Source organism: Macrosteles quadrilineatus, unplaced genomic scaffold (genome assembly GCF_028750875.1).
Source record: "Macrosteles quadrilineatus isolate MER2022 unplaced genomic scaffold, UCM_ALF_1.0 Scaffold_4__1_contigs__length_99947679, whole genome shotgun sequence".
Classification (NCBI taxonomy): domain Eukaryota; kingdom Metazoa; phylum Arthropoda; class Insecta; order Hemiptera; family Cicadellidae; genus Macrosteles; species Macrosteles quadrilineatus.
Window position 1 is genome coordinate 83,879,270 of NW_026542597.1, and position 16,646 is coordinate 83,895,915.

The following is a 16,646-nucleotide window of genomic DNA, read 5'->3' on the forward strand; positions in this document are numbered from 1 at the left end:
TCGGTAAGTTGGACAAATTGAAGGTCAAGTTACAAGAACTGCAAAGCAAATTTGATGAAATCAAAAACCAAGTATCTTTACCTGAATTGAACCAATATGAAGAGGATTTAAATAAGTCAATCATCGAGGAAGAAAACTTAGTTGAACAGTTAACTAGCCCGACAAAACCAAACAGGCCTAACCTAAATCATACTTCTACACCGGAAGGAACGAATCAAGAAACTACAATTAAACCTATAGAGCCTACTGAAACTAACCTAAATGAAAACCCAAACATGCAAAATAATATGTTAAATATGCCTACAAATCCTAATCACACGCAAATACACACCATGCCTATATACAAGTTACACAGTAAGATCACAGAATGCAATGGACTCGAATTGACCCACTTGCTTTCATTTTTACGAAATGCAATAATAAGCAAAAATGAAGCTAACATCACTGATCAACATTTGTATGGCATCTGGCCCAATCACACAAAACGGCCCTTGAGCACAAAAATCGTGGAGTGTAAAACTGTTGGATTCACAATGAATAAGGTAGGCCTACTTGAATCAATCGTAGAAACCTATGTTCCTGTGACGTTAAAGGAAGAAGATGTACCAGATCAAAAGGAAAAAGAACTCGATTTACAAGTCAGCCTAACTGCCATCAATGAATCGACCAAAACATCCAACTTCAAATTGATGTTTGACCATGAGCCCAGCTGTGCGCTAACCAACCTGTGGGACAGTAAGAGTCTGATATGCAGCGACCTAACGATGGAAGAAATGAAGCAAAGCCTGAACCAAAGCATGAGAAATTCAAGAAACTGTGTGAAATTCGACAGACATTGGTGGAGATTATCGCCTAAGAGAGCAAAACATCCATTTAAGTTAAAGTCTCATGTACTTATTCGTACACATTACTTAAGCAATGAGGCCAAGAAGTTTCGTAAGAAAGGTTAAGTAAATGTTTAGTTCAATGCAACCCATGAGTGTAGGCCTAGTTTGTTTGTTATTTCAGGTCATAATTCAGGTCACGGGTCTTATCTTGAAACCAAAGTTTCAACTTGTAAATACATGAATGGAATGATGCCAGGGATGCAACTTTAGTTGAAAAGGAAAAGTTATGTTATTATTAGGATTGATGTATAATTAATTAAGATCGTAGGGACAGAAATTTTTGTTATTTTAATATTGTTAAGTTAGGCCTAGTGATTTGAAATGAAAATTTTATGGAGTTCGCTAATAAGTTATTGCACAACAGCAGGGTATGAATGCGTAGAATATATGTTTGTATAAGTCTGTGAGTGTTTGTGACACGAATGGATTGTATGATTGAGTTTGGATGGTACGTTTAGATTTAAGGAACACTTTAACTACACTAGACACTTTCACACGCAAAAAACACAAAACTATAAATTTAAAATAAAACATCACACGACACACAAAACACAACACACTCATAGCTATTCAAAACTGAAATGGCGATTTCTCTTTAAAACAAATCACTTGATGCTATTTTCCAGGTTGGCCAACACAGAGTTTTTTATTTGAGATTTTGAATGTTGATAAAACAAATGAAAAATGAGTTCTATGATCTTAATGCTATACAACTTCTTGAATTGTCAGGGTATATGACTTAAATGTATTTGTAAATAGTTTGTTAGGACAAGAAACATGAACATTTTGAATTATTTAAAAAGATGATTATTGATTATCAATAAAGATATTGCTTTGAATGTTGGTAGCACCGTAGCACGCATGTTGAAGGAATTGATTATCTTGTTTGATGCTGCCATCTATTAGCCTCTGTTGTAACTATGTTGGATAATAATAATGTGTCTGTTCTGTATAGCTATCTCGCGGTGAATTTTGGTACTAAATACTCATCGCAAAGAACACCGCATAGTTATAGAAAGTTCACAGATGGGAAATATATATTTTCTTTTTTCATTTTGAATTTGAATTATGTAGATATAAGTGAAAATTTTGTTGTGAAGATTAGTATGTTTATTTCTTTGATTTGTATAAAGAGATTTTAGTTGGATTTTAAAATAATTCAAATTTAAAAAGAGGTAGAGGGATATTTTATACTGATGTAAGGGAAATGTTAATTAAATTTAAATTATTTTAATTCACAGAATATATAATGTACATATAATATCATGATCAATGGCTAACTAGTTTGACTGTTATTACACTTCACCTTGTTGGCAGAACTGGAGAACAGCTGTTAATTAACTAAAGTCATTTTTGTAATGAGCTGTTTCTTCAAATCTTTCTTAGTTGGCTGATTCCCTTAAAAATTGTACAAACTCGTGAAAATACGAGTTCAAGCATTAGGCCTACTGTACTTGAAACAGTCATAGTCCGTAGGAACTGGGAATCACAGCCTATTTAAGCCAGTCAAATCGTAGGAATTTTACCAAGTAAGACTGTTGCCATTTAATCACTGATATAGTAATATTAGGTATCATTTATAAGGAAGATTATAAAGGATTTTCATTATTTTGAAGAATAAAATTATAATTTGTTAATACCATGCATTGGAGTAATTTGTGCAGCATCCTACCATCTGAGGGAAATCACCAAATGATAGGTTATCTCAGCAAACACCATCTTAGCTGTTAGCTTGGTGTTGAAGAATAATAATTCTAAATTAAATCTTGCCTACCTACTCTCCGGTGATTGGCCTAAACAGGGGTACTGGGTAGCGTATAGTTACTAGAGCAATATTTGTTAAGCAAAGAACTTACGTTTTCCAAGGAAGTACTTGAAGTACCACCGCGTTTGATATTCCGGATTCTCAAGCACTGGCGTACTTGGGGACCCGAAAATCTGGAAAATAACATTTTATTGTAATAAAATACAACTTTACCCTATGATTAGTATAATAATTATAACAGTGTTTCATTAGCTAAATAGTAAACAAGAATTGCATATTTTTCATGCAAAAAAGAACTGTGTATACATCAGTTTGGAAGTGGTGCAAAATAGGGCTTGAATAAGTTACGTACTATATCTAACTACAAAACAAATACGAAACAAAAAATTGATTGCTAATTTTTTTGAGCTGAGGGAGTTTCATAGCATTGTGCAAATAAATGATGCATTCAAAACATAACTAATTATAAACACTACCTTATCTTGAATGTACCTATTTAAAATGTCTTTGTATACTATTGTACAGCATGGATTTGTTCTTGGTATTTAATTTAGATCTGCCACTTTCGTATAAAACTTCTTATATCTCACAGAACTCCAAAAATGTTTGTTACAATTGCATTTCGTCCAGTGTTTTCCTATTTAAGCCTCTCCCGTATTACGAAAACTGCTTCAAATTGTGATTATTTGCATTTGTATTCATGTATTGTGTTTGCGTACCTGATTAATTATATTAATACATAAATCGGGAAATCAAAGTGTAATGTTTGCACTATTTGGGAAAATAACACGATGTAACACGTCCGGCGTAAGTTTAATGTTAACACATACAAAATTGACTTCCAACATCTTGTTTACAAAAACATAAGTCAATGACGGATGACTGTAACGACTTTTAGAACGATTTTGATTCTTGGAAAGTTGCTTTGAGATAACAAGGTTAGCCGGATTATTTATGAATCATTTTGTTGGAAAGAAAGAAGTGATTTATAGAAGAGATGATCCGGAAAAATACGGTTAAGATAGTGAAAAGGTCCGAGATTTATTACTTTGCGTTGGTAAACACGGTCAGGATATGTCTGTGGAGGAAAAAACCACCGATGTAGCTTAAGTTGGGGGTTTAAATATATGCCATTTACTATTTGTGTTTTATTTGTTTTCTAAAGAGGGTGATTGATATGGTTAAAATTTTAATAGTGGTTGAGGTTGGTGTCCGCTTCAAATCTGAAGGCTGCTGGTCTAATCTCGAACAGAGTCGATTCAGGAGAGATTCACATGTCATTAAATTTGGGGAACAATTAATAATGCTTCCTAACACGGTTGATGTTAAAAAAAAGACCAGTGGTTGGGTCATTCTAAAAAATGTGGATGTAGTTACTTCTAGAAGTTTTACTTTGTGTCGGATCTTGGTGTAAGTTTGTTGGAGATTTTGCATTTATACAGGGTGAATCAGACCACCCGTGCACATACCATTACGGGAGTACGTTTTCACCAAGAAACGCGAAATTGAATTATTTAATGCCCCCCCGAATCACATACAAAGAATCCATTTAAAATACTTAGAACATAATCCAAGCACAGGGTGTTCCAGAAAAGAAAGTGATGGGTTCGAATCTCAAAATTTCCGTGTGTCAACCTATATCACATTGTACATTTTTAGAAAGTCTTCCTTCAAGCTACATTTTGGTGAAAACAGAACTCAATTTTCTCAATTTGTTTCAAAATTAACTAATTTTTGTGAATTTTTCGCGTATTGACATAATATCTTGTATTTTCCAAACAGCTAAACATGTTTTGTTTTGATTGAAATTTCGTAATCCTGGTAAACACAGCTTTACAATCATGTGCCACATTTAATAATTTTTGAAATTACAATAAAAAAATTGTGTAATGTTGGTAGCCCTGTAAATAAAAAGAAAAACAATTAAATGACAACATGTCAAATAGCAAAACAATTTTTTAACGTATTGTAAAGATGAACAGCTTTTCAATTTACACCTACTGTCTGTTTTAGTATGTGCACGGGTAGTCTGATTCACCCTGTATTTTTGAAAACAAATTATACACCTTCTCTCTTGTGTATTTGTAGCACACAATTTGAAAATAGAATGTCAAAAAGAGAGGAAATCGTTAATCGATATTTACCCCCAACGACCAAACTCATTCAAAAATGTCAATAGCACATCGCGTTATTATCTACTGACTGACAGACAATTGTCAACCAATGGAGCAGTCCTGGACAGATACGTTGTATTGTGAGGCTTGCAATCATTGCAGAACTGTAGTAGCAATCAGTGTCTGTAGTTATGCAATAGTCTATGCTAAATTTGTAGACACGTTACGTAAATTGAATGAAACATAAAGTTGGGAAAGCTATTAAAAGGATTCCGCTAGTGTACCGTCAGTATTGTACAAATAAAAATTCTGTGAAAATTTTTTTTGGAAAATATAGTATAAAGTTCTATCTAGGATCCATAAAACTCAATACAGTATGTCTCATAAGTAAAATAAAGAGAAAATAAAAATTATTGAAACCTTTTCAATAATTTGGCAGCTTTGTTAACCAGATAATTGTCATTTTGTATTTTCCACATGAACATGTGTATTTGGATTTTTCAAACCGACCTTAATAAAACTTGGTATAAATGATAAGGTAGAAGAAATCTTTGTCAGAAACAAATGAACTTGGTCCAATTCAAAATTTCAGGTGGTCATTTTAATTTGTACAATTTAAACAACTAAAAATTGCTGATTCTATTAAAACCTTTAGTAACGCTTACAATAAATTTAATGTCCTAGCAAAAGGAAAAAAGATCAAAACAGTAAAGAAAAATAGCCAAAATGTCACTATTTTAGTTGTAAAATGAGCTAGAATGTGGCTAAGCTAGTCACTTAGCACTTATTTGTCAACCCTCCAAATTGACATGTATGATAGATTGTTCATGTAATTATCTTGCATGATAGTAATTGATTTTACAGCAAATCCATTAAAAAAATGTGTGAATAACGGAAATTAACTTAATTAAGTTGTTAATGAATTAATTTGCGTGTTTAGGGTATAGTATCACATTGCAGTTGTACATAGTGTAAAACCAATTATAAATTTAATTGGATTAAAAAGCATTCTTCAGGTTATAGCCAACATAAATAAGTAAAACATATCTTATACTTGTATTATTTACACAAACGGTACACTGTTTTCAATGTTTTCGTAAGCAAACATTGACAGGATGTAAATGTGGGCAAAACTAACAAGACAAGCTAATTCCGAGTACGTGAAAACTGTTTACCCGACGTTCATTTACATACTTAAAACATCCAAACCAGCCACCCATGGACCTACACTGAGAACCCCACTTTGAACGTACTTTAATATGGAAATTGTTAATTTGAAAAACGAAAATTGGAAAATAATTTAAAAGCTATTAGAACATGTACCGGTAATGTAAATTAAGTATTTAATTGTTCTAAGATACTTAATCCAACAGAAGTACAGATTTGGAATGCGTTATTCCATAAAGTAGAATATGACTGATGAATAAAAAGTAAACAATATTGAAGTGACAAATGAAAATCTTAGAAAGTAGGTTTTCCTAAGACGCTAGGCACGAGCCCGGGATTGTATTTCACATTGTAGGCTACTTTAGGCTAGACCAAGGGTTGAGGCATATTGACATAAATAAAATACATTGGTGATTTGGTGGATTTGAACCCGGGACCTCAGGGACTGAAGTCCCACGCTCCAACCACTCGACCAGCACGCTCCCACTTAGCTCACTCCCCTTAGAAAGTGTTAAAATAGTCCTATATAATACAGCTTGGATAATAAATAAACAGGTCAATGTCAACATATTTCATTAAAGGTATATAGGTAAAATTCACCATAGTATATCATTTTTACTGGATAATTTACCCATGATTTGCAACGGGATAATGACGCAGAAGAGAAATATGTGGTTCTTTAAATACACCGGAGAAAACAGCTGTACACCCACCATTGGTTACAACATAAACAAATGTTAACTGCACCACTTCACTGTGTATTCTCTTTGGTCTAATTAAATCATACTTGTGGCTGAATTAACTAACTTATTTTAAATTCCATAAATTAAATGTAACAGAGCAAATGCGTACATTGCGGGGGTTCTGTTATCATGAAGACCAAATAATGAGTATTTACTTCTAAATGCTCCATCGCGAACTTAAAACGGGGACCATGTTGTACCAATGCCAATGAGAGTTTCCAGGGTTCATAGTTTTATTTTGAGTTGTTTTATCAATGTCAATTAAATTGTCATTACATTTACCAGGGACAAATATATTTAGTGCAAACACCTATTTTATAAGTAAACATTGGCAATGCTATAATTGACAGTTAAATTTAACTTTCCATGAAATAATCAGTACTCTTATGTTATACTGACCACATCAGGTTAGGTTAGGTTTGGTTAAATAAACAAGCATTTTAAATGATGGTGTGTTTTCAAATGTCCATATAACCTAACCTAAGCTAACCTAACCCAACCTAACCTAAGTTAGCCTTTATTGTAAGTTAATCTAAGGGTGGTCTCGTAGGAAGTGACTGATTGGCAGGTATATTGGTGCGTGGTCAGTTGTAATTACTTATAGGGGGTGGAGCCTATATCTTGTTGCGGCCAGAGGTAGGAAATTGCCCTATATCAGATTGTCGGTCCAATTTGTGACACAGGGAATATCCCTGTAGGTATTTGTATTAGGGCTCGCCTAGTTACCGGAAGGTACGGTTCCACCTTGACAACTGTCAGTAGCTTTATAATAATCATAGAACCAGCTCCTCTGTGAAATTTTAATAGCGGTCGTTGCCAAATAAACATATGGTTTTTAGCAAGTAAAAAAGCTACACAATATTACCATTCATACTTGGCTTAAAATACATACCTTGGTATGGTCACCATATCATATAAAAGTATTAAAGTACCATCGTTTCCTTTAATACAATGCCGCGGCATAGAAGTGGCAACTTCGCAATCCCGGCCTACTGCAACAGCTGTTGCATTGTTCATAATGGAGCGTCTGTTAACGTTTACACGTGTGTAATCACTGTTCAATCGGCCGCTCGGTTAACACCCCTCGTAAGAGGATGGTACTTCATCATAAAATATGCATTCGTGCGTTTGGGTTAGTCAGTGGGACAACGGACTTCGGGCCCAAAGCAGCGATGTCGAGGGCTCAGATCCTGGTACATTGCACTACTTTTTATATGTGCAGTTCAACATTGTACTTTAGCGGATACTTTCAACGCAGATGCATATGCGGACGGAAAAATACAAGGTTAAAGAGGCCGCAAAGATCTTTTCTCAAAAGAAAATGTATTTAGCAAATGCGCCCTAAAAGTGCGTCACTGTTTATGTCATGTATTGTGTAGTTTATTTATGCTAAGTATATTTCTTTTGTAGTGTTCCTACGTTATTTTATGCTCATATATAAATTTATAAACTTAAATCTTGCTTTCTTTTCTTTTGGTTGTTAATTTATAAGACTCATATAATGTTTATAATGCAAAAAGACTAACGTTAATGCCTTGAGCATTGAAATAAAATGCAGGATATGAACAGTAAAGTGGAATTTTAAAACGAATTTCCTGACAAAAGAACTTAGGCATTTAATATTTAAAAAATCGGTACCTGGAGACCAGGAAACTCCTTAGGGTAAATTAAAATCCAGCCTCTTTAGCTTAAACGATTTTGTAAAAACAAGATTGTACTTAACTCCCTTAGGCGCTTCTATCCTGCACGTAAAACTTGGAAGTATTTGTGAAAAATATTTTTTAAATAGTTTTTGTAATTTAGGTAATTTTAATTTAGGCACATAGGAAATATTTTACTGCAAACCAAATGAAAAGTACTTTTTTGTAAGTTTTGAATATTATTTGCTGTAAATGGAATTAGGTGATGGAAGGTGGAAACGACTTACTAGTGATAACAATATTTGAGAAAAAAATAGTACTTAAAATATTTGTCATTTAAAAATTACTATAGTTACTGAAACCTAATTTCTAAAAATTACCTCTTCCTTTTCCCCAAGGGAGTCTCCATTCTCGACGCGGAATCTTCTTCCATTTGGTTCTTGGCCGTTCACTTCTACCTGGGGAAGCTGAAACACAAAAAAACCTTTTAAATACAAAACAAGGGTATTAATCATCTATATAAAACACACATGCCTACTGCAAATACCATAAGTATATTACAGAGGCATGTATGCTAATCATACTATAGATTTTTCCACATCCGTCGACTTGCCTACGAAGAAGCTAAATAATTTGAGACATGCATATGTTACATGCAATATTCGAACAGTTTCCAATAATACATTGTTTACCAGGTAATGCATTTGGTGTTTCCATAGATGTATACTATCATTGACTACATAGACTATATACATCGATGGGAGTTTCATTGCCCCTTAAATGTTTTGCAATGTAGTTTACTCCTATTTGATGTTATATTAAAATTTATAGCTTATTAACCCCTCGCTTACTAAAGGGATTAGGATAGCACATGTAAACTTCTAAAAATATTTTACAGCTAAAGCTTGTTTGGACGTGTGCGATAACACTCAAGTCCAATGATGATGACAAAATGGTTGCAACATGTCAGTGTACATTTGACAATGGGCTTTAATCTTTGTCAGGAAACACACCAAATTACCAATATAAATCTTTCTCTGAGTGTTGTATCAGAAGGCAAGGTTTCAAAGGTACAATTATATTCTGCCATGATTTATTGAAGTTAGTAAAATTGCCTAGAAATAAGTAGAAGACGTAAACAAAACAAGTTTTAGTTGATATATCAATAATTTTGAATAGTTTTCAGTCATTGCCTCCTCTACGCGGCGTTGGTGTGTGGCAACGTCGCACCGGCGGCCTGTTGCCATGGTGATAACAGTAATAACTGTATAAACATAAACATTGCGCTGACGCTCCATTATGTGTCAATATATCAGCTGTTTTGTAGGCCTGGGCTGCGGCGTTGGTGTGTGGCAACGTCGCACCGGCCTGTTGCCATGGTAACAACAGTAATAACTGTATAAACATAAACATTGTGCAGACGCTCTGTTATGTGCCAATATATCAGCTGTTTTGGAGGCCTTGGCTGCGGTGTTGGTGTGTGGCAACGTCGCACCGGCCTGTTGCCATGGTAATAACAGTAATAACTGTATAAACATAAACATTGTGCAGACGCTCTGTTATGTGTCAATATATCAGCTGTTTTGTAGGCCTGGGCTGCGGTGTTACCAGTTTTGTTTCGCCGCGGTATTGTACTAGAGGAGGCTATGTTTCAGCTGATCCATATTATTATGATACATATGAAAGTGGGTATGTTTAACCCATGAAATTATATCATTAGGGTAGGCCAAGCTATTAGATTTGATTTTCACACCTCAGTAGGATTACAAAATATATATGTTTATTTCACAAAATTTAAGTATACACAGTGAACCGAACAAAGTCCTGTAAAAGTGGGGATCCGTTTCTGTATATTTGAAACCCATTTATGTAGCAGAATATTTAAGTGCCAACGCAGTCTGAAGAACCAAGATTAATTTAATTAAAATCTTTTATCTTGCTAACTGCAAAGTAAGAATAATTAGCTACTCAGGTTTATTTAAACTAGACTTTATAAAGTGTACTACTTTGTTTAGATAACGATAAATAGGATTCTTTTGAGTTCCCCCAGAGTGCTCTTGACAAAGTTTTATTCTTTTCTTTGAAACTGTTTTCTTCACTTATCTGTTGTGAATGAATGCAACATAGTTAATTAATTATCCAAGTTGAGTTTAAATGACCTTCTGTTTTTATTGTATTGTTTAAAATACGAAGGCTTAACTTCAAACAAATCAAATTAATGGTAATATTAGTAATAAAGATGTTTTTTTAAGAATACAAATCAAGAGTTAGTAGGATAGCTTATATAAAAATGACATTTAAATCAAAACATAAGTTTAATTTTAATACTAGCTGTTACCCACGGGCTTCACCCCTTTTGACTTCATAAGTATTAATAAAACTATTGATTGGTTAGGTTAAGCTGAAATAAACAAAACAGAATACAGTAATACAAACAAATAATCACACCTAATTTTAATAAGGTAAAAATTGAAAGAATAAGATAAAAATAAGTACAGCTGAGGTATTTTTAACATTAGGTATATGGAAAGTTCCCTTTAGAAAGCAATGAAGACCTCAAAGGGCAATTTATGAAAAATAGAATAGTTTTGCGCAAGGTTTCTCGTCATGACGAACATTTTAAGTATCTGGTTTACGGGGTTGTGACTTGTAGTTTTCTCAAAAGTTCATGGGTGCTTTGGGCTTTATATATGGATGCTATTGGATTGAATTCATGCCTAAACTAAAGCGTCAGTGGCGAGAATATTGTTAAGTAACCGGATACAACGCTTGACAAAACAACACTATTGTGTATTGAAGTAGATTTACTATATATGGACAGGCTGTGGTGAAATCTTCAATAACATTGATTTAATAGTAGAATTTCTTGTAAAAAACAACGTGATCTTCGTTTTGGATAGTTTCATAGTTGATAAATAAATCTGTTAGTTTATAGTAAAGTGCCCTTTTAATTTGACCTGATTATAAAGAATACTAGCTAATTTATAATCTAGCCAGTAATTAACTGCAAGATTAAAGATTTACAATAATAAAATTTCGAGAAATTTTAAGAGCAATCCGAAGTAATTCTTGCTAACAAATTAACCGTACAAATTCAATAATTCGAAGAAGCAATTAAATACACTGCTGGAAATTTTTGTTTGCATAGAAATACTTAGGGGTTTAAATTTATTTTCAAAGAAGGACCAATGCAAACTACAGAAAGTATCTACAGCATAACCAAGAAAGAGTTTCGATTTGATTTGCTAAGTATGCAATCAAGAAGCAATTTATTGACAAAAACTTATTCATCACAAAAAATCGTCAACTACAAAAATCTTCACATACAAAAAATATAATCGTTTTGTGTGCAAATATTTTAAAAGCAAATAAATAACCTCATTTAATTTAGAATATCAACTTTCAATTAGTGGCTGTGTTTAACATGCAAATTCATATTTATTAGTGTGGTTTAACGAACAAATTATGTTGGAAATAAGCTATGCTGATGAATAAACATAACTTGTGGTTAATTAATTAGATTTCCATGAATATTTTACGCAAACAAAGAATCTTCCGCACAATTCCGATCTTGAAGTTGGTTAAGTAAATTGTTTATTCTAATTGTGATAACGCTTGCGATGAGAAGTTTGCAGCAAAAGAGTAATTAGACTGAGTGATTAAGATTACGCTGTAAATTAAATTTTGGATTTATGTTTAAGAGTTTGAATGTCTTACTGGTTAGGATATTATTATGGTTTTTGGAAACAACTTGTCAACTTTTGCGATACAATTTTCTAGTTTTCTAAATAATCTAAATTTTTTGAATGGATAAGTGTTGGGAGCTAGTTAGACATAATTGTACATGTAGATAGAAAGTTGGTTAGTGATAATTTCACAATTTGCTAGTTTGAAATGTAAAAATCAGAAAATTGAAAATTGTATATTGTGTTGTAATACATTATTAGTGATAACAGTTCCTCACGTGTATTAAACGAGTTAACATATTGTGTATTGAAGAGTATTACATTATGTATTGTTGACGATGACGTGCATGACACGTGTAAAGAGGCAATAAAGAATTTGATTTGATTTGACACTTTCTCATTTTGCAAACAAGAGCTCGTGAAGAAAAAAGTTAAATTTAGTCCCTAATGGTGAAATTACTATTTTGTTATACTGTAGCAAAAGTGTATGTTTTCAATACATGTTTTGCAAGGGTAAAGACGTTTTTATCCTCAGGAAAAAAGGATTAGCTAGAATTGGTGACATTAGATGTAGATGTTTATGCTTTTTAAGTTGCCTTGTCACAAATTTAAGTGCGTCGTTGTCAAATCGTGTATATGTATATTATCATGTTATATTGTACCTTTGACTATGTACGTAGCAATAAAATAGAAACGCACACTTTATTGTCATTTAGAGATATTTGGTGAATTTAAATTTTATTATTGTTTTTGGAGACGGGTTTTTTTAATAGCGGCAATGGCTTTTCATATACAATGGCAAAAAATGACGAACGCATTTTGGGAGCTAAATTATAAAGGAGCGATGTAAGAAACTTCAGTTTTGTGATTTAGTTAGCAAATTATCCCGAGGAATACCTTCTCCTCGTTCTTTAAACTTGCGCCCGTTTTTCAAATAGTCACTTGAGGTTATGAAATATAGCCTAACATTTTATATACAATGTATATACAATTTTATATACAATGTATACTATATGAATATTTGTTTTGTGCATACTGTATTAACAATGGCATTGTAAAATTTGCACATGTAATTTTTACCATACTTTATGAATTATGTAAATTACGATATAGCCCTTGTTTTTCTAAAGGCCTAATGCTGATGAACCATTCCTTAACGATGGGTAGAGGCTTTTTACATGTAACGTCAGTAAGGCCATTCATTGGAAGGACCTACTTTTCCAGCAAAATCTTACTCTACGGACCTCTAAAATGTAAACTGTAAGGCGAACTACAAACTTTGTGTTGAGGACTAAAATCATAATTCTTTCAACAAGGGTTTCTATTAAATTCAAATAAGAACTATGGGAAGAAAGTGTTTGATCAAATGTAGTTTACCTACTGCCATGAAAATATTGTACACAAGTATTTGTGATTGATTTAATAGTTAAGCTATCTAAGACAATATTAGACATACAATTAAGTTGGCTTTAAGACCTAAGAAGCATTACTAATTGAACATTTTAAGTTTTTCAAGGCTATACGCCTAGATATTAGGTTATATATTTTCCAGGGAAATTGAAATTCCAAAACTACCAAAGTTTTTTTTGTGTTGCAAAATATAAGTAAGGACGCCACTATAAATAAAAAATAATAATTTTGTAAGAATTAAAAAGCGAAATACGACTTTTATAGAAAGATAAATACCAAGTGTTAAGTATAATATAAAAATAGTTAACTGTGGTGTGAATATAAGAAATACTTAAATTAATGACGGAAAAATTTCTTCCCCAACTCACCAATTCAACGGAACCGTAGTGTCTTCTGCTAAAAACTCCTCTTCTGGATATGAGATCACTGGAGGTGGAACTGAAACAATGGAAATAAAATTAGTAGAGCTTAAAATTCGGACAAAATTCAACATCTCTTATATAAATGTTGTAAAATGCTCAACCAACAAATAATAATGTATAAGTTATTTTACACACTTAAATCTATCAAATGGTGGTTTGACAGTGAAAATCAAACATTAAATATGTATTCAATTGCAAAACAAATAAAAATGACAAACAAAACGGTGATTAAATAGTTTTATATTTAAAATATAGGCTAATCTTGCATAAAACCTGAAATAAAATCCACCAAAGAATGGAGGAAGAGAAGTAATACCTTGGCGAATACGACTCTAATCCTTTCGAATCTTATCTCAAAGAGTATTACAATCACTACAAAGCATATTGTGCTATATCGAATATGGGATACAATAAGATAATACAGTAAGGGAATTGTATTTACATTTCTGACAGTAAATGTAGTGAACAGTTATTTAAAGAAATCATCTTAAAACATTGTCTATAACATTAGTGCTGAAGTACCACCCAAAATCTGTAATGCTATCGAATTGTTCAATAATTAAAGCTCAAGAGTAGTTTTATTGATGTTATGTAAAATAAAAAATTTCCATTGGATGGAATCCATGTGATTTGACTTGTCATAATGTTTATATGTGAAAATGTATATGACGAATAAACATTTCGTTTAAACCAAAATTGTAAATATTGTCTTAACCATTGAAGGCGTTGTACTTGATACGCGATCCAGTAACTTCTCATATCTATTTATATGTTAATTTTTGGTCAATGTTAAGCCAAAAATCGTCCGATTGATACGTACTTTCGTTGTATACTTTATAAATCACCAGTGAAAATTTTATATAAAGAATCATACAGTTTACGTATTAAAGTAGAAACACGTAAACGATATTAGAAGAGTTGGGGAAAAATCTAATGTCGCATTTGACATACTAATAGCTTTTTAAGACCCTCAATATTTTACCTGTGTAAAAGTAATGGAAAGACTCAGTTTCACTTCATCCTCATAAATTTTCATAAGGTAATCTGTTGTGACGGAAAGTGTAAATCATTCTCACATGATAAGTGATAGGGTTTTACTTTTTGCACTTTTGCCATTTTTACACCAGTCCTCTTCTAATACTCTGCAAACGATAGAGTATTTTTGTTATTTTTGGACACGGGCTAGATTAGTATGTCACTATTTGATGATAGTGCATATTTTGTAGTAAATAACATAGGTTTGAATCAGCTTAGTAATTGGCTGAAATTCTATTACAGTATTGATTAATTTTCTTATAAAGCAAAACCTTTTTCAAATAAGTAGCTGGTTTCTAACCACCAGGTCCTCAAGTTATCTTGGTTATTGGTGGGATTTGAACCCAACACGCCAAGGACGAAGTCCTGTGCTAGAATCACTACAACGTCCCACACCAGACACAATAACCTAAACTTATAATGAAAGATATTAAAAATCGTACCGGTATATGTAACAGAGGTCCCGGGTTCAAATCCCTCCAAATTACCAACGGATTTTTATCTTAGTGATAATACCGCAACCCATAGGTCTAGCCTGGAGTAATGTGAAAATATCTACCAGACAAAAACTGTATGTCAATTTTTTAGATCAATAGGGTAATATACTAGCATAAATAATAATATAAATCAAAATTATGCGAATAACGACCTAAACCTGAATTCAAGCCTATTGTCTCTTTGAATGGGGCCCTAAACACAACATTACACAAATGATGTCTGTATTTTAATACTTTTGCGTTTCTTTACTGTGTAATATTTTCGTAATCTATCCCGAAGGAGGGGATTTTGAATAACACGTGGTGCCCTAATGCCTGGTCACATTTGGGAATATTCTTAGGCTCAAGTCACGCATGAGGGTGCACATTTGCCAAATTACATCTGCAAATGTGTGTGTCGATGGTACAGCCCATATAGTATATGGGTACCATTTAAGGTGAATTAAAATGGCATAAATTTAACATACAATTTTAAAATAATTTTTTCAAACACACTTGGGTTTAATGTTGACAAGATAACATAACAATAATTTATTAAGATTGTTAAATGTGACTCCATTATTTTTATGACTTTGTCTATAATAATTTTAAGCAATGTAGATGCTGATTCCCAAAATGATTTTGATCTGAAGGATTGAGACAGCTTGTTATAAATTATCACAAATAGGAGATATATTTAAAAAAAAGTAGACAATATAAAGGACAAAATGATGTATAAATGTTGCATACAACTATTTAGTATATGAGACAGTCTAAAGATTTAAAAATAAGGTACGGAAGTTTGTTCCTACTTAATACCAGAGACTTTAATTAAAAAGTTTAAGTTTGACGATAAGGCCAGGATTTTGAACACTTGCGCATAAGAAGCATATGAAGTCTCCATAATTAATATTTGGAGGTAAAGTTAGGTGTTATTAAAGAAAAGAGAAAACTAAAAAAAAAATACCCCCGCCGCAGCAAACCTGACGCCTAAGCGAATTTCCATTTGGCTGAATTGATTTTCAATTGATCTATTTAAATAACATTAGGTTTAACGAGTACCTAGGTTTGCTGCTACAAGGAAACTAATATAGTGTGTGTTTTAAGTAAAATAATTATTGCTTAGTATAAAATGAATATATTTGCCAAGTTTGATCAAAAGATATCCATAAACAAGCAAACTACAACATTTTACAATATTCTCCATAAGAATAACATGGGAATTTTAAATTTACCATTTTTTTAGTTTTCTCCGCAACCAGTATCCGTACAAAAACACTTTGATATACTGAATTGTTTGT

At 32.6% G+C, this 16,646-nt stretch overlaps 1 protein-coding gene across 3 annotated transcripts in view; it reads right to left on the reverse strand.

Moving 5' to 3' along the window:
* Positions 1–16,646, reverse strand: part of LOC128991654 (GTPase-activating Rap/Ran-GAP domain-like protein 3) — a 395,113-nt gene that overhangs the window by 46,809 nt on the left and 331,658 nt on the right. For all 3 annotated transcript variants that reach the window (XM_054414733.1, XM_054414732.1, XM_054414734.1), the window contains exons 3-5: positions 13,781–13,850; positions 8,697–8,783; positions 2,744–2,825 (exon numbers count right to left, since the gene is read on the reverse strand). In XM_054414733.1, the coding sequence (XP_054270708.1) occupies positions 2,744–2,825; positions 8,697–8,783; positions 13,781–13,850 (239 nt within the window). The remainder of the gene's footprint in view (positions 1–2,743; positions 2,826–8,696; positions 8,784–13,780; positions 13,851–16,646) is intronic.